Below are 19647 nucleotides of genomic sequence, written 5' to 3' on the forward strand. Positions count from 1 at the left end.
TTTATCCCTGTTTGCACCATACCCATCTAGTGGGTTTGCTGCCAAAAATGTATTTTTTTTTGTTTCATCTGAACATAGAACCAGGTCCCTTTTGAAGTTCCTGACAACTGAATATGCTGGAGTTTGTTTTTGGATGAGTGAGGAGGATTTTTCTTGAAACCTTCCCAAACATCTTTTGGTGATGTACGTGCTGTTTGGTATTTTTTTTTTAGGCTTTCTGACCCCAAGACTCAACTAATCTCTACAATTCTCCAGCAGTGATCCTTGGAGAGTCTTTGGCCACTCAAACTCTCCTCCTTACTGTGCATTAGGACGCTATAGACACATGTCCTCTTCCAGGCAGATTTGTAAAATCTTTAGTTGATTGAAACTTCTTAATTATTGCCCTGATGGGATTTTCAATGCGTTAGCTTTTTTCTTATAGCCATTTTATATTTTGTGAAGCTCAACAATCTTTTGCTGCACATCAGAACTATATTCTTTGTTTTTTTCTCATTGTGATGAATGATTAAGGGAATTCAGCCTTTGTGTTTACACATATCTGTACTCCTGTGGAACAGGAAGTCATGGCTGGACAATGTCATGCTCCTAGTCACCTTGGTGTGAGAAAAAATGTAAATATGAATGGGAATATACTTCAGAGATATTTTACTCATAAGAATTTCTATGGGTGCCAATAATTGTGGCCAACATGTATTGGAGAAAAAAAATTATTTCATAATGTGAGTTTCCCCCCCACTTTCAATTGTTTTACTTCAATGGAAGGTTAGAATTTTGTGATTTTTTAAAATGAAAGATCAAAAGGATAAACAATGCAGATTTATTTTCACAGCAGCCTTTGCTCATATTTTCTAAGGGTACCAATATTTGTGGAGGGCACTGTATAAACCCTGATCAGCAAACATAAACAGATGCTCAACCAAACTTGAATGATGCACGAGAACAAACCTCTTCCGGAAGCTCAAATGTCTTGCGTAACCAACGAGGTTCATTCTCATTATTATGCAGCACGTTTGAGCTTCTAGAAGCGGTTTGTTCTCGTGTGAGGACAGATATCTCTCAGATTTCATTAAAAATATCTTCATTTGTGTTCCGAATATGAAGGTTTGGAATGACATTAGAGTGAGTAAATAATGACAGAATTTTGATTTTGGGGTGAACTAACCCTTTAAGGTTTGAAAAAAAAAGAAAAGATATTGGAGCCTGGTCTCATTAGAAAAACGTTTTCGCGAGTTGCAAAATATGTACCAATACATACATATAACTGCATTTTCAATGTGAAATGTCCACTGAGTGGTGCAAAAACAGCAGTTTTTGCTGGAACAGATAAACGTGAATATGGTATGTTTTTATGATGTTGGTTTTTATATGAATCACCGCAGTTCTGATTTGAAATTTTGTCCGGTGAGTGGCGCTAAAGTGTAGTACTTTTGTAAAAGTGTAGTATTTTTTAAAATAACGTACCACCAACACTACACCTAAACCTACCCGATAGCGTGAACAAAAGCAGATGTGACATAAAAAGCATCCATATTCATGCCATTTTTGCTTGTTTTGATCTCTCATCTTTGGGCTCTTTTACCATGACTCGTTTTGTCCTTTTGTCCAACTCCACATTAGCTATGTCTATGCCATAATGAATGGGAAAAACAAAACAAAACAAGAAAATATGAAAACTCAGAAAATCTTTTGGTGGTACAAACTACAAATCAGCCACTATGCAGAAAAAAAGTGAACAGCAATGAAGGGGGGGCACTCTAAAATCTCAAGAGTGTAAAGATAGACATTATTAATGCCATTACCAAAAAAAAAAAAAAAAAAAAAAAAAAAAAAAATCTAAACCTTCATAAAAAGTAGTCTTTGAGAATGTCTAAGTATAAATCCAAAGCTACAACTTAATAAAAATAAGTATTTATGTATAAACTCCACCGGAGAATTTATAAGCAACTTTATATAGAGAGAATTTAGTGGTTACACTGTGGCATTACATAAGTTTTTCTTTTTTTACTCCCACCAAATGGCACTAATCTATGTATATATATATATTACATAGCAATCCAAAATACCCTCAAGATTTTAAATAATAATCCAAAAATATTATTGAACAAATTTTATATATATATATATATATATATATATATATATATATATATATATATATATATATATATATATATATATTTTTTTTTTTTTTTTAAATGAGGAAAACCAAAGTCGAGGCTTCTGTCATTTTTGAGAGTGACCACTTAACAAAGAGGACCAGAGGATCAATAAACTCATTATTTCTCAAACTTGCTGCTTTCAGAACTGATATGCTTTATCTCTAAAATTAAATCAAAGAAAAACACCTGTGTTTCAGTGTAATTTAAATATGAAAATAGCATCCTTCAGATAAATAGTCACAAACCAATCCCCCTCTTAAATTTGTGACATTATGTGCTTTTGTATCAACATTCTGAAATAACGTTTTCTTTATCAATGATGCAGAAGCCTTCTCACTTTCTCGGCGAGGAAGCATTTGTAAGATTGCAGCGGTCTGTTGTTTCACAGAGCAAAACTTCTTCATCACATACTCCATTGCATCTCCAAAATGTCCAGACTTAGACATAGGTGCATCCCAGAATAACACATCTCTATACATGATGCCAGTGACAATAAGCTACAATTCACGAGTTCACACTTACAAATAATCAGATAGAAAAATGTATGCGTAGTAGTATGCGTATTTGGCGTGCTGTCCGAGGAGAGGGCTCCGAGCTCGGTATTTTGGTCCAAACCCAGATTACTCCTCCCAAAAATTGCAAACCAATGAAGGACAGCAGCCGGAACATTACTGATGACCCCCAAAATTGCCTTGCTTAGGCTGAATGTGCTGCTAGGAGGGTTAGTAAAGGACCGGTAGAGTTATCGTCATATGGATGAAGACATTTGGACAGCGCTGAGCTCCTGCGGGAGCAGAGGCGACATCACTGCTGCGGCAGTGGAGGAATTAGCCAGAAGAACTGAGCTCCTGCAGGAGCTGAGGTGACATCACTGCTGCGGCAGTGGAGGAAATAGCCAGAATAACTGAGCTCCTGTGGGAGCTGAGGCGACATCACTGCTCGGCAGTGGAGAAATTGGCCAGAAGAACTGAGCTCCTGCGGGAGCCGAGGTGAAAACACTGCTGCGGCAGTGGAGGAAATGGCTTGAAGAACTGAGCTCCTGCGGGAGCCGAGGCGACATCACTGCTGCGGCAGTGGAGGACATAGCCAGAAGAACTGAGCTCCTGCGGGAGCTGAGGTGACGACACTGCTGCGGCAGTGGAGAAATTGGCTTGAAGAACTGAGCTCCTGCGGGAGCCGAGGCGACATCACTGCTGCGGCAGTGGAGAAATTGGCTTGAAGAACTGAGCTCCTGCGGGAGCCGAGGTGACAACACTGCTGCGGCAGTGGAGGAATTGGCTTGAAGAACTGAGCTCCTGCGGGAGCCAAGGCGACATCACTGCTGTGGCAGTGGAGGAATTAGCCAGAACTGAGCTCCTGCGGGAGCCGAGGCGACATCACTGCTACGGCAGTGGAGAAATAGCCAGAAGACCTGAGCTCCTGCGGGAGCCGAGGCGACATCACTGCTGCGGCAGTGGAGGAATTAGCCAGAACTGAGCACCTGCGGGAGCCGAGGCGACATCATTGCTGCGGCAGTGGAGGAAATAGCCAGAAGAACTGAGCTCCTGCGGGAGCCGAGGCGACATTACTGCTGCGGCAGTGGAGAGAAAAGCCAGAATAACTGAGCTCCTGCGGGAGCCAAGGTGACATCACTGCTGCGGCAATGATAGAAAATTTTCGTTATATTGGAATGATGGTATTGGTTGAGTTGGATATGGTGGATTGCGGGTATGTGTGAGAGAACGAGCTGGAGCTGAAACTAACCGATAGGTGTTCGTTGGGCTTCTTTAATATGGAAGCGATTAGATCGGATGTAGTTCTTAAGCTTCCAGTGACCAAATGTTTGAATCTGATGCTGGGAGTGGCCTTTTTGGGTGGCTGTAGTTGCTGCTCCTATGCAGAATGGATTGTAGTGTTCTAGGGGAGGCAGCTTGAAGAAAAGTTGAGAGAGGTGTCAAGAGGTCTGCCAATAATTGTCATCTAAATTGGATTTCCATTCCACCGACTAGGACTTGTCCAGCAATTTGAGATGCAATATCTCAGCTGCTTGTGTAATCACCTCCAGGAGCTCCAAAAATGTGCAGAAGTAGGGACCCTACCACCAAGAGGTCCTGGTTTAAGCCTTTGTTGAGCTGTTTAGACGTTGCATCATCCTCCACCCAAGCATCTGACTGAGACAGAGAGATTATCTCAATAATGCACCAGAAAGCAGAACAGAAGTTAGAAAAAGAGGGGGCTCCATCTCTCCCGTGTGTTCACTGATGGGCTGTGTGGTGCTTATTACCTGCATGGCTAGAGTGCACACATAGCCTAATCGACTCCCAAGAAGAAAGCCTCACACAAAGCTCACACATACTCAGCAACTCACTTAGATCACCCTTCAACCAGATCCCTCGAACATGGTCTCTGCATGATGGACACCCAAACAGGAGACATACATGTTGTGCGTGCCTCTGCCAACAATGAAGCATGTCCATGGAGGGAGACAATTCCTAAACACCATTTTTTGTCACTCAAGAAAACAAATCAAATCCTTTTGAAGGCGAGTCACTAGACAAATACGGGCTGAAACTATTGTGCACTGGAGAAAAGAAATTCTGAAATGATGGCGCCATGCATGTGCTTTTAAGTGTTCTGTGTGCACCTTATGGGTGGTGTTTTAGCACCATCAGCTAATAAATGAGTGTGATTCTATAGGGCTTTAGACCTTGTGACAACAAACATGTGGCTCATTGGCTCCTGTCTCCTCGATTGCTCCTATTTGCCTCACTGCCTCTGCCTCGCTGCTGGTGTTTGCGTCTCCGTATAGCTTTGTTTTCTCTTACTTTTATTGAATCTCTTATTTTTTTTCATTGTTGCTTATATTATTATTATTGCCTACCACATTAATCTGACGTCGCTAGCCTGTAATCTTTGAATCTAAATCGCTGTTACAACGCGTTTGCATCTCGCTTGTTAACTTGTCATCAGTCTCGCGCGCTCCTTTTCAACGCGTTCATCAAACAGCTGTGGTAACTCGGATCAGTCTATAGTGGTAACTCGGATCAATCTACAAACACGGTGAGTCATGTCATCCTTTCCCACTGTTATCTCCTGTTCAGTTTGTCACATGTTCAGTGTAGCTCTCTCTGTCAGCGACGAGGGGTTTACATGTCATAAATGTAGGGAAATAGTCAGGCTGACAGAGAGAATCTCAGAATTAGAGACACGCATCCAAACTTTAATTGAGGATAGTAAGAATGCAGGGGCTTCAGATACTGTTTTGGATGCGACTAGCTTAGTGAACTCTGTACATTGTTCGGTTCCGGCTGTAGAGCCCGCGCAGCAAGGCACTTGGGTAACGGTGAGGCGGCCTAGTCTCGGAAAACACCACTCTTCCGTTCCATTAAGAACATCAAACTGGTTCTCCCCACTCAGTGATGCACCCACTGAGAACGTGAAAATAGAGACACCAGCCACCATAGTCACATGTTTGCCGGGAGCCAGAGCACCTGACATCAAAGCAAATTTAAAAGTGCTGGCTAATGCTAATCGTAAATACACTAAAATTATTATTTATGTCGGCACAAATGATGTATTTCACGTTCCGTGTAATAGAATCGATCCTATCAGACTTATGATGGCAACCTGATTGTAACAAAGCATTGTTCGCCAGAGGAGAAATGGCCCCCCGACTAAGCCTGGTTTCTCCCAAGGTTTTTTTTTTTTCTCCATTTTAACACCTATTTGCCACTTGTTTGCCACCTGATGTCACCTGATGGAGTTTGGGTTCCTTGCTGCTGTCGCCTTTGGCTTGCTTTGTTGGGGACACTTGACATTTGATATTCAATAGTATTCTTGACATTTATTCAACAGTGCTTCTGATCTGCCTGCATTTACACTATTATTTAAGAGCTGCTGTGCAGCCAAATTATGTTCCAGTTGTCAATGTAAAGCTGCTTTGACACAATCTGCATTGTAAAAAGCGCTATATAAGGCCATCCTTAAAAATATTCTTGTTTGCCGTAACCCGACCGCCCCTGTCAATTTAGGACCGACTCAATTTTTTTTTTTTTTTTTTTTTGCTTTAAGTCCGACCAACTTGCCGGTTGTAAATTTGCGTTAAGACCGACCAATTTTTTTTTTTACTCTTCAAACAACTAATACAAAAGCAATAAAATAATATTAATTATATTTTAGTAAGTATTGTAAATGTATAAATAGCCTAGGCCTACATACAAACGAAGGCTACATTCTTTCTTTTAAGTAAAAACCGTCATCTATGTTTACACTATTGGTTAACGGATGTCACACTATGGCCGGTGCGTTCGCTTCGTCTCAACCCGTTGCGAGACGAGACGTGCTGACATATAAAATAATTACATGATTGTGATAGCCTACGTATATTTCTCTGATTTCTTCAAGCCGTCGTATTTACCATGTTTACTATGGTAATAGCGCGCATAGTCTTGGTGATCAGAATCCACATCGGATCACAAACATAAGTTATTTAAAACACTTGCTGCTGTCTGAAAGTGAGTTTTGAGCTAAAATGATTTTAAAAGTCTTTAATGCTGGTGTTAGCTGATAACCTACATGTAATCATCGGCGCCTCCGTCTCCACACACAGATAAACTCCGCCTTTGCTCGTACCCACTCCCTCCTCAAGCCCGAATACATTGGTCCAAAGCAGGCCAGCTCGGGCTTGAGGAGGGAGTGGGTACGAGCAAAGGCGGAGTTTATCTGTGAAAAACCCGGGTCGTTGGCCCCGAGGAAGCCTCGATGAGGCACGATCAAGCCCCGGAAGTGACAGTGGAAACGCGACTGGCCCTGGCACGCACTAGCATGCCCGCTTTAGGCCCGACAGTGGAAACACGGCTGCCCCCGAAGGCACAGGTTGAAAGACCCAGTCAGTGACGTCACGATATGCTAATTAGTTTAAATTCATACCTATGTAATCACCATTACCAAAATTGTACTTTTTTTTTTTACATTGAAACTTGAAAAAATATATATAGACCGACCTACCGACCCTTTTTTTTTTTTTTTTTTTTTTTTTTTTACTGTTACTGCAAACCAAAATATTTTTAAGGATGGCCTAAATAAAGGTGACTTGACTTGACATGTTCCCATTTCATCATTACATAGCATTACAAAGCATTACAAGTCCAATATGCTCCCATAGCCTTTGAGTTGTGGTCAAATTGATTAAAATCACACTCATGAATTAAAAGAGAGCCTATTCCAAATTTAAAATAATAGTGTTCACACGACAAACCTACACATATATCTGAAATACTCACTTCTCATCTGTTTCATGATCTCTTTGGAGAGGTCCAACCAGTTCTGTAAAACACAACAGAAAAAAAAGATCTTAGAGCAACATGACAAAGTCCATACTTTGCTTCTTTAGATCACTTCAATCTCTCTTTGAATGCACAGTCAGTCTCAGTGTTTCATATGTTTGATTGAGAGATGCAAGATGTTGCTTTCCCCTGTGGTAAGTTGTATAGGAGAAGAATGCAAATTTCTGAATCAGCCTTTCCCAATGTTGATTTAAATATAAATGTTATGCTCTGTATTTCTGTATTTGAAGATCAGAAGTACAATGAAAACACATGCAAATAGAAAAAAAAACAACAGCAAATAAAGAAAACATCTTCATCAGTTTAACAACACGTGCTGCAAAAAACACCCAAATACAAAAACATGCTGCAAAAGTCTGCAACCAGCACTAAGAGTCAAAATTTATCACACACCAATCAGAACCTTCAATAGAGAAATAAAAGAGCCCGAGTCAGTTCATTCAGTTTTGGAACAATGAATCTAGAGACACATGATTGAAAGGGTCGAGGACACCAGAAAGGAGGAGGAGGAAGAGGATGAGGAAGAGGTGAAGGAAGAGGAAGAGGAGGAGGATGAGGATGAGGTACAAGGAGACAAGGAGACAAGGAGTCTCAGATGAAATTAATGCCAATAGTTGACCATGTCCTTGTCCATGGTATGACTATGAGGGAGGCTGGGCAATGAGTTCAGCCAAACTTAAGTTGCTTCACCATCACCTCGATCATAAGAACCATCAGGGAAGAAAACGTCTCGGGTTACAAATGTAACCCCTGTTCCCTGAGTAAGGGAACGAGACGCTACGTCGGATGACGTGATGGGAACCCTCTGTATTTTGTGTTCGTGAAGCACCTCTGTATCCAACCAATGAAAAGACTCGACGTCAGAGGAGGGTGACGTCACAGATCAGGAAGCTATAAAGCACACCTGAACACAAAGCAGGCCAGCTTCTGCAAGTTGTCTGAAGCAAGCGTACCAGGTATGCAGGAGATACGGCCACGTGACGTAGGGGTTCTACAGGGGTTACATCTGTAACCCGGGACGTTCCCTTGCGTGGGAACTATCGCCGCTACGTCGGATGACGTGATGGGAACGCAATCCCAACAATGCCGTATCTCAGAGTGCCTGGCTGCTATCTTGTAGCACCCTGGCCCCCGGAGTGATGTTATGGTGAAGATTGTAAAATCTGATAAAGGTGTGCTGGCATGACCATCCAGCCGCACCATCGAGACACCAGATAGGAGAGCTCTGGACGCGGCCATACCTCTTGTGGAGTGAGCCCGCACCATCAGAGGACACGGGCTCCCCACCGTCTCATACGCAAGTGAGATGGCCTCAACCACCCACTTGCTCATCCGCTGTTTAGATGCTGGGCCCTCCTTCTTAGGGGACCCATAACATACAAACAATTGTTCTGTTTTTCTCCACAGGGCAGCTCTGTGAACATACGCATCTAATGCTCTTACAGGGCAAAGCAGATTCTTCCTTTCCTGATCCAAATTTGCAAAAGGAGGCAGGCAGAAAGCCTCAAGTACAATGGGACCTGGGACCCTCGACGGAACCTTTATAACATAGCCCGGCCTGGTGTGCAGAAAGGCTTTCACCATACCAGGTGCAAACTCAAGACAAGATGGAGCAACTGACAGCGCTTGTAAATTACCAATTCTCTTCAGAGAAGAGACGGCCAAGAGAAAGATGGTTTTAATTGTCAAGAACTTGACTGACACCTCCTCTATTGGCTCGAAGGGAGCGTCAGCCAGCCCTTGGAGCACAATAGCGAGGTCCCAGGTCGGGGTCTTTGTGCGCACCACAGGTTTCAACCTGAGTGCTCCACGGAGGAAGCGTACTACTAGGGGGTCTCGACCCAGCGAGGAGCCCCCTACAGGAATATGATGAGCCGAAATAGCGGCCACATATACTTTCAGCGTGGAAGGGGTTAAACCTTCTGAGAACTTTTCCTGAAGGAACCAAAGCACGTCTGAGACTGAAGAATGGACCGGGTCCAAATTATGCTGTTCACACCACACAGAGAACAATTTCCATTTGTATAAGTACAACTTCCTCGTGGAGGGAGCTCTGGAGTGAAGGATGGTCTCCACAACCTCGGTTGGGAGACCAGTTCCTATGAGCCTTGCCCCCTCAGGGGCCAGGCCCACAGTTTCCACATTTCTGGGCGGGGATGGAGAATCGTGCCGCCCGCTTGAGACAGGAGATCCTGCCTGAGGGGAAGCTCTAAGGGAGAGCCATGCAGTAGAGACATTATGTCCGAAAACCCTATTCCGGTCGGCCAGTAAGGGGCCACCAATATTAGGTCGACCTTCTCCTGGCGAACCTTCTCCAGAACTCCCGGGAGCATTGAGACTGGGGGGAACGCATACAGACGCAACCTCGGCCACGTCTGTAGCATGGCATACAGCCCTAGAGGTGCTGGGTGCTGAAGTGAGTACCACAGAGGGCACGGAGCTGACTCCTCTGTGGCAAATAGATTGACTTGAGCTCGACCGAAAGTTTTCCATATCAACTCCACCACCTCGGTGTGGAGTTTCCATTCCCCCTGCCTCGACAGGGCGTCCGCTCCCACATTCAACCGCCCGGGGATATAAGCTGCTCTCAGCGAGAGGAGCTTTCCCTGGGACCAGAGGAGGATGCGACTGGCCAATTTTGATAATAGGCGAGACCGCAAGCCCCCCTGATGGTTGATTGTCCGTACGGACCAACACATGGTGATCTCTCAGGTCTGGGAGGAAGTGTTTCAGTGCAAGAAACACCGCCATCATCTCCAGCCGATTTACGTGCCAGGAGAGCTGATGGTCCTCCCAAAGACCTTGAGCCGAGCGACCACTCATGATCACCCCCCAGCCCGTGAGAGAAGCATCTGTCGTAAGCATTACACGACGACCAGAAGTCCCCAGCATGGGTCCCTGGGTTAGGAACCAAGGCTTCTTCCACATGACCAGAGCACGAAGGCATCGCCCCGTGACTTTGATCATGCAAAAAGGATTTCCCTTTGGGGAAAACCCCTTGGTCCTGAGCCACCACTGTAAGGGTCTCATTTGCAGGAGGCCAAAAGTAATGACGTTGGATGCAGCTGCCATCAGACCCAACAGTCTCTGAAACTGTTTTACAGTGAGTGACTGGCCTAATTTCACCCCTTTTACGGCCCCGAGAATGGAATTCACACGAGCAGGGGACAACTGCGCCTGCATCGTGGTGGAATCCCAGATTACACCTAAGTAGTTTGCAACATGACTCGGGACCAGCACACTCTTTTTGCCGTTGAGCCTCAGCCCAAGCCTCTTCATGTGTGACAGAACAACATCTCGATGTTGAACTGCCAATTGTTCTGTTTGAGCTAATATCAACCAATCGTCGATATAGTTCAGCACGCGGATGATCTGGAGTCTCAGCGGAGCCAGCGCTGCATCCACACACTTCGTGAACGTGCGGAGTGAGAGGGATAGGCCGAACGGAAGAACCCTGTATTGGTAAGCTTCGCCCCTGAAAGCAAACCTGAGGAACTTCCTGTGTGAAGGATGGATGGATACATGAAAGTATGCGTCTTTCAGATCTATCGCTACAAACCAGTCCTCGGACCTGATCTGAGGGATGATCTATCTGAGTGTAAGCATTTTGAACTTCAACTTCCTTACTGGTCGATTTAACACACGTAAATCTATGATCGGACGCAACCCTCCATCCTTCTTCGGAACAACGAAGTAGCGGCTGTAAAAGCCCGACATTTTGCTGGGAGGGGAAACCCTTTCTATAGCCGCTTTTTGCAAAAGCGTCGTTACTTTTTGCTCCATCACCAGAGACTGCTCTGGGGTTACCACTGTGGGAAGCACCCCATTGAACTTGGGCGGTCGTGAACCGAAAAGAATTCTGTAGCCCTGTTCTACCATGAGCAGCACCCACTTCGAGACATTCGGGAGATTTTTCCACTCTTCCAAATACTCTACTAAGGGAACCAGTCTCTCGAGACTGGTCTCTGGTGTTTTTTGAGCACTTGGCACTTGGCTCCATCTGACGCGGCGCACCGGCAGACAGACGAATCACGTGCTGGCCGACCCTCCTCGGAGGATCGGCGGAGACCGCTGTGCCCTGACGCACACTGGGTGGCAGGGTTGACAGGACGGTCCCTTGAGGGCACCGGGAGGGACCCGATATCCGAATCCCCCTGGAAGGGGCTGCCCTCACGAGATCCTGCGCTACAGACGTCAGGACCTCTTCTTTGAAGCCTTCCGGGAGATAATGACGGTTCTCAGATCCGTCCTACCTCCGGAAGGCTTCGCCTGTGTCACCCACCCCGGTCCCCCAGATCTCTGTGGGGGAGCACGGGAGGCGACACTGGCTTTTTGTTGCACCCTGTGTGCTGAGGAGCTGGCTGTCGGCCGAGGCTGCTGGGCGGGAGTGAGAGCGGTGGGGAATGATTTTAGAGAATGCCGCTGTCTGCTTTCGTGTCTCGTGAAACCTGTCGACGACAGTTGACACTGCATCGCCGAACAGGCCATCAGTAGACAGCGGCGCGTCCATGAGAACGTTTTTATCTCTCTCTTTGATGTCTGAGAGGTTGAGCCAGAGATGTCTCTCCGTGGCCACCAGGGCTGCCATAGAGCGGCCGATGGATTTGGCCGTCTCCTTGGTGGCCCGGAGAGCTAGATCTGTTGCCTTTCTGAGCTCATGAATAACCTCAAAGGACGCTTCCCCACTCTCATCAATTTCCCCCAGCAGGTCGGCTTGATATGCCTGTAAGATAGACATAGTGTGGAGGCATGCAGCCGCCTGACCTGCCGCCGAATAAGCCTTGCCCACCAAGCTGGAAGTTGTCTTTAGGGGCTTGGTGGGCAGCGTCGGGGTCTTAAGGGACGATGTGGACTCGGGCAAGAGATGGCTCGCGAACATCTCCTCGACCCGAGGCATCGCCCCATAGCCGTGACGTTTCAGCCCAACTATATTGCTATATAGTGATGTTTGCGGGCTGTACAGTCTGTAATGTACTGGTCACTTCCACGACCTCGACACCCCGGTGTGGAGGTTGGGAAAGAACGGCAGACCCCGGCGCTGAGGTAGTGACCGCGCGGGAAGAAACCTCTCATCAAGATTACTTTTTGGTTTATTTTCAGCTTTCTCCGCGGGCCAGTCGATCTTTAACTTTTCTACTGCCCTGGTCACTACCTCTAATAGCTCCTCATAAGCAGGGGATGAGGCTGGCGGTTCCTCATCGATGTTCTCCACATCAACCTCCTCGGAGGAAGATATATTGAGCATCGGTGTCTCCCTTCGGGGGGAAGAAACCGCTACGCGCGCTTCCGCCACCAAAGGAGAGACACTGGGTCTAACAGGTAAGGGAAGCGATAGGGCAGCGCCCGTCTCTTCCCCCTCTGCTAAATCCATCTGTGCACCCCACGAGTGCAGCCTTCGCTGTGCCTCAGCAGCAGCGGGACCAGACCCGCGGGGAACACTCGCCCCGGCGCCCTCCTCGAAGAGCGCCCGGCGCGATCGCAGCACTCTGAGGGTGAGCCGTTCGCAGTGTACACAGACAGCTCCCTTGAGAGCCGCTTGTGCATGCTCAACCCCCAGGCATCTGACGCACATCTCGTGTGTGTCTCCTTCCACAATGAAACGCGGGCAAGGAGGAGTGTGTCTTATTTGTGCTTGGGAACTCTTGTCATCGGAATAAGAGACCACAGTGTGTATGATAGACAATACAACAATAAATAAGACAGACAGATACAGATAGCGCTTGCTGAAGACAACAGAAGCTGGCGTGCTGTGTGTTCAGGTGTGCTTTATAGCTTCCTGATCCGTGACGTCACCTGCCTCTGACGTCACGTCTTTTCATTGGTTGGATACAGAGGTGCTTCACAAACCCAAAATACAGAGGGTTCCCATCACGTTATCCGACGTAGCGTCGATAGTTCTCACGAAAGGGAACAGGTAGGTGTACCTCAGTGTACTCTACTGTAACTTTTGAGTGCTGTACAACACATGCATCAAATTGTGTTACAGTAATCAGTACTTCTATTTTTGTAAGACACAGAGACGATGGAATGGAAGAAGCCTGACTAGACATTTCAGTTGATGCGTGCCAGGGGTGGATCAGGCATGCAAGAGGATTTCCCCCGCTACCTGGATAGGACCAGTGCAGCCTGTGATGTTGACGAGATTCTCTGGCCTGTCCCAGACCAAAGATGTGATGCTGGGGCAGAATATTTTTGTTGTTGTTGGGTGTATTGTACTGTACAGTACATTAAGGAATAAAAAAATGTGCAAATGTATACATGTGTTCATCATGTGGAAAGTTCAGTGAGGGGGAGAACCACAAGCAACACAACTTATTAGTGTTTTTGTTATTGTATCTGTTAGTTTACTTTATTATGGGCCAAGCACCGAAGGTGCTAAGGCACCTATTGTATCCGTTCGTTTTTTTTTTTTAAATTATTCTTCCCAAATGACAGTCAATGGCAGCCCTATCAACGGAACATTATCAAATTCGGCACAATTGTCCCATGAAAAGTCATTGGACCAAATTTTGAGTCTCTATGACCAACTCTATAGCCCCACCACTACTTAAAAAATTTACTATTCTAAATGTTATAACATTTGAACCATTTGCTCTAGAAAAATCTAATTTAGTACATCTGATTTGTCTCTTCATGCTGATGCCATTCAACTTACATTACATTAAGACTCCACCCATTACAGTAGTGGCCATTTTGACAGTACAGTATTCCATTTTTTTGTTACTCCTCCTTCAAATGTTGTCCAATTTTGTCCAAACTTTGATCACATGATCTTTGGACCAAACCGTCCACATTGATGAATAAGTAATCCAAGCTTGTGATGAATATTGTTGGCAAAAAAGCTTAATTTGAACTTTTCCCACCTCCCACCATTGAAGAAGATTTTCATAATTTCTTTTTTGTTCAGTCCAATAGTTCCAAAAAATATTAAATTTATCATGGAAGTCAAGATTTTCTAATAACTTATTACTGAATCTCCAATAAGAACAATAAGGGGTTGTCTGAGTTACAATAAGATTTAAATGATGTAAATAAAAATTAAATGATGATCTGAAAAAGAGATTGGACTTATATTGGTCTCATCAATTCTGCTACACATTGTATTCTTGACATAAAACCTATCTAGGTATGCTGCACTAACCCTTTTTTTCTGTCACTTTAATCCATCTATATCAATAAGCCCACATTGTGTGGTAATCTCTCTTAAAGATGCTGCTGATAAAAAAAATGGGGTTCTTCACCATTCCTATTGCAAGTAAAATCCAACGTACAGTTCCAATCACCAGTTCCTACCTATTACTAAAAGATCCTCATTAGTATAAGAAGAAACCACATCTTTAAGTTTAAGAAAAAAGCAATCCTCTCTCTACCTGTTGTAGGAGCATAAACATTTATTAAAACAACAACTCTATTTTTTATTTCTACTCTGAGAGCCAATAGGTGCCTTTTAACTATCTCACTTTTAGACAAAATTTTTACTTTACAATTGGGTGAAAATAATATTACTACCCCTGCACAAAGGTTGGTACCATGACTCAAAACATGGTCTCCCTCCCACCACATTTCCAAATCAGTTTCATTATCTTCATAACTGTGTGTTTCTTGTAGAAACAACTTGTATTTCTTTCAACTTTAAGCATTCTTTTAATAATGGCCATTTACTTCTGTCCCTTGCCCCATTTACATTTAATGAATTGTTCTACAAGTCTATCGCACCCACCACCTGTGGGAAGCATTGCTATTAATTTGCAATTTATAAAATAATTGACATATATTGTCACACAAGCCTTATGGGAATATTCTATCAATTATGCAATTAAGTAAGAACATATAAAAGCATGTGCAAATTGATACAACCCTTAGTCTATGGCAATGGCAGCTTTGGCCTTATTAGAGGATATTGCTAATGGCAGAATCCGAAGAGAACGAGTTTTTAGGGACCACAATGATTTTCTGGCCCAGGATGATGACTGGCTTATCAGCCGTTTCAGATTTCCAAGGGCTATCCTCTTGGAACTCTGTGCTGAGTTGGGTCCGAATCTAGAGAGAGAGACAGCGAGGAGCCACGCAATACCCGTTCCCTTACAGGTGCTGACAACACTTGGTTTCCTTGCAACTGGTTCTTTCCAAAGGGAACTGGCAGACCGCTCAGGAATAAACCAGTCGTCTTTGAGCCGCGCAATGCCAGCTGTATGGGACGGGATCATCGGCATGTCTACCAGGTATATAAGGTTCCCATATGATGCAGTTGACCAGCCAAACATTAAAACGCAATTTGCAGCGATAGCCGGTTTCCCTAATGTAATCGGAGCGATCGACTGCACACACATTGCTATAAAGGCGCCATCTGAAGATGAATTTGCATATGTGAATCGGAAACATTTCCATTCAATAAATGTGCAGATAATATGTGATGCACAAATGCGCCTAACAAATATTGTGGCAAGGTGGCCTGGGTCAACCCATGATTCATACATCCTAACCAACAGCATGGTTGGGATGAGGCTCCAAGCTGGCAGGGTGCGCGATGGGTGGCTTCTTGGTGAGTGATGCATTTAAAGTTATGGTTCTATCTAATAGTACTTTTTTATTTTTATTTATTTGCATTTAATTATTCAACAACCCTTCAGGAGACCGCGGTTATCCACTAAAGAAGTGGCTGTTAACCCCCCTCACCAACCCACAAACTGACCGAGAGCGCAGATACAATGATGCCCATTCTCGCACTCGGTCAGTTGTAGAGCGGGCGATTGGGCAGCTGAAATGTCGGTGGCGCTGCCTTGACAGGACTGGGGGGATGCTGTTATACCGCCCTGACAAGGTATGCCGCATTGTGCTGGCCTGTGGTGTGCTGCACAATGTTGCGCACAGGCATGGCATACCACTTGGTGAGGTGGCAGCACCGCCAGATGACCCTGACCCAGGACCAATGTATGTGCAGCCCAACCAACAAGCCATTCAGGCCCATCAACATGTGATTGCGACAATATAAATGGTAACTGGAGACGAAGTTCATTTTTTGACCAATTCCTTTAATGAGTGGCTTATGTCTGTGAGTGCGTCAGTGATATTTTTCAGGTGACTGTTAATTTCTCCAATGGCCATAACGATTTGCTGTTGTGACTCCAGAACTGCATGCGTCAAGACGCGGCCAGACGGACGGGCCTCAGCACTGGGGGGAGCACTGGAAACTCCAGAAACACTGGAGACGCTGGCCACAGTGGGCGCTGGCTGCTCAGGAGGGGCGGATTCCGAGTGCGTGCCAGTGGATGTTCCGGCTGTTGCACCATATGAGTCTAAATAAACACAGGCACATGTTAACGGTGATTTGAGTCTGTTCCTTATTAATGGGTACACGCATTTGCCATAAATGCAATGGATACGTAAAATCTCTGGTGTACTTTTGGTCCACTACATTGCATGCATTTGAAAATTAAATTGTTAAGGTATTTGTACCAAAGTAAAAACAAATGGAAATTGGTTACCTTCGTGGCAGTCCTGCAGTAAATCCGAGTCTCCCACAGCAGCAGATACTACTCCAGAGAGTAAAGTGTCACCTATAATAGAGGCAACTCTCTGCTCAAAGGGTTTAAGTTCATCGACCCCTTTACCACCGCCTGTTCTGCCCACACTTTGTCGGTGCGCAGCAGTTCTCCGTTTAACGTCCACCTTTATATCAGACCATTTCTTTTTAAGATCATTTACAGTGCGACTTTCAGATCCCACCGCATTGACGGCATCAGCCAAACTCTCCCACTCATATTTTTTCCTTTTGTTATTAATTCCGGAGGACAAAGTTCCAAATAAAATATTTTTTCTCGTTTCTAACTCTGATAGTAGCACCTCCAATTCACTTTCTGTAAAGTTTCGTTTCTTGCCGTTTGCTTTAGCCATTTTCTTACTACATTCTTTTGCCCAAGTGGACTCATTAACATATTTAAATAGATTTAATTAAGGGAGGAGACTGGGTGGGGTGTTGTGCTCGTGCATGTGCGCTCAATTTTACGTTAATTGGGATGTACAAAGAGAATATGCGTGGGATTTTTCGTACGCAGAGATTCATACATCTGGGTTTTTTTGAGCGTACGCACATTTTCAGCTTTGTCCGTACGCAATGTTTTAGAATGAATTCAACGCAAGTCTTTGTACATGAGGCCCCAGGATCCCTACTAAAAGTGTACGTACGCGCAAAAGCTAGATTCTGCGTACGCACAAAAAAAAATTCAGATTTATAAAACCATGTGTACGCCAGAACCGGCGCACAAATCCCTTTATAAATCCCAGTCAGCAGAAGATTGTGCGTACGTGCATCTCCACCCTGTCTCCTCCCCGAAATAAACATATATGGAGCTTAAGACGCCTAGTTTTACTATGCATAACCTCATCTGCATATCATTTCCATACACGTTCCCAACCACGTGACACCATGGTTAACACAGTCAAAGGTACAAGACATTGGAAAATATTAGATATGGACTATAAATGCTATTTGTGCCACACATTATATTGATAAAGATCATCCAATATCCTCTTTATGTTTTAGAATAAATATATCAAAATATCCATAAAAACAAAATTGTATAAAATACTTCAGATAAAGGTTTTAGGATAGAGTTGATTCATTCATTTCCACTGGCCAGATAGTATTTTAATAGTTTTAAACAATTCAAATCAAATTTATGCAGTTTTGCTGATGAGGTGAACATATCTTTTAGGAAGTTTATAGGCTATTTTTAGTGGAAACAGATCGTCTCGGTTACAAAGGTAACCCTCGTTCCCTGAAGGAGGGAACGGAGACGTACGTCGGACAGACCGACGAATAGGAATCTCGCTAGAGAGGCCAATCTACTTCGAGTGTAACTAAACGAGCCAATGCACATTGGCATGCAATCATATGCATCAGCTGCTCGCCTCGCAGCGCGGGTATATAATGAGCAGCAGGTGCGTTGCATCTTCAGGTTTTCGCTGAGGAGCCGAACCGGATAGGCGGCAGCATCAGCGGGGTACAGCGACTGTGGCGACGGGACGTACGTCTCCGTTCCCTCCTTCAGGGAACGAGGGTTACCTTTGTAACCGAGACGTTCCCATTCAGTCGGTCACGTTCGACGTACGTCGGACAGACCGACGAATAGGAATCCCTACCAAAGCGCCACAGGAGCTGCCCCCTTCCAGCGCTCTGTTGCAAGCCACCTGAACCCCCTTGCCTGAGGATGGTGGGACAGGGCTAACACAGAGTCGATCACTGCTGTTCCCCAAAACCCATTCAGTGAGACTATTGGATAACGCTGGGAAGCGTACCCTTCGCTGGGAAAGGAACGCTGCGGAAGCCACATCCTTCCCCGAAGGAGTTATGTGGAGAAGTACATATGGACTAACCCTGTAGGGCTGTGCTACATATGGAAGAGCTGGGGTGACTCCAACCCGATGAAGGGTAGGTTCTCCCAGAGGGAAAGACACGGGCTTCGTTTAGGAGCAACCGTGGAACCAACCATGTGGGATCCCCGTAGGGTCACACATATGGAACCCAGCCTAAACCCGGTTCTCAAGGATACAACGGAGTATAGGCCTGGCGCCAGACGCTCCGCCACGTCGGCTGCCGAAGGGATATCGGAGGACTCGACAGGGTCTGCCTTGTAGGGACTCTCTGGAGAAAAGAAGCGCATGTAGCGCAGCAAGCCGACACTAAGCCGGGGCCTCTCCGTGCCTCTGACCTGTGGCGAGAACATGGGAGGAGACCGGCTCGACACGAAGGCTATAGTATCTAGCGAACGTGTTAGGTGTCGCCCAGCCCGCAGCTCTACAAATGTCTGTCAGCGAGGCGCCACGAGCCAGCGCCCAGGAGGATGCGACACCTCTCGTGGAGTGAGCATGCAACCTGAGCGGGCAGGGCACACCCTGAGCTTGGTAAGCCAGGGCGATGGCATCCACTATCCAGTGGGCCATCCTCTGCTTGGAGACAGCCTTTCCCTTCTGCTGGCCTCCATAACAGACAAGAGCTGGTCTGAGGTCCTGAGGCTTTAGGTTCTGTCTATGTACAGTCGCAAAGCGCGGACTGGACAGAGTAAAGCCAGGGCTGGGTCTGCCTCCTCCGAGGGCAGCGCTTGCAGGCTCACCACCTGGTCCCTGAAGGGAGTGGTAGGAACCTTGGGCACATAGCCAGG

General features: G+C 45.4%; 1 protein-coding gene across 4 annotated transcripts in view; it reads right to left on the reverse strand.

The window, feature by feature from the left end:
• LOC137021686 (band 4.1-like protein 1) overlaps window positions 1–19647 on the reverse strand; it is a 660940-nt gene that overhangs the window by 401632 nt on the left and 239661 nt on the right. For all 4 annotated transcript variants that reach the window (XR_010895347.1, XM_067388496.1, XM_067388498.1 and 1 more), the window contains one exon: window positions 7424–7466. Coding sequence is in view for 3 of the 4 variants with exons in the window: in XM_067388496.1 (XP_067244597.1) it covers window positions 7424–7466 (43 nt within the window). In the remaining variant the exon portion in view is untranslated. The remainder of the gene's footprint in view (window positions 1–7423; window positions 7467–19647) is intronic.

The sequence above is a fragment of the Chanodichthys erythropterus genome, chromosome 6 (assembly GCF_024489055.1).
Source record: "Chanodichthys erythropterus isolate Z2021 chromosome 6, ASM2448905v1, whole genome shotgun sequence".
NCBI lineage: Eukaryota > Metazoa > Chordata > Actinopteri > Cypriniformes > Xenocyprididae > Chanodichthys > Chanodichthys erythropterus.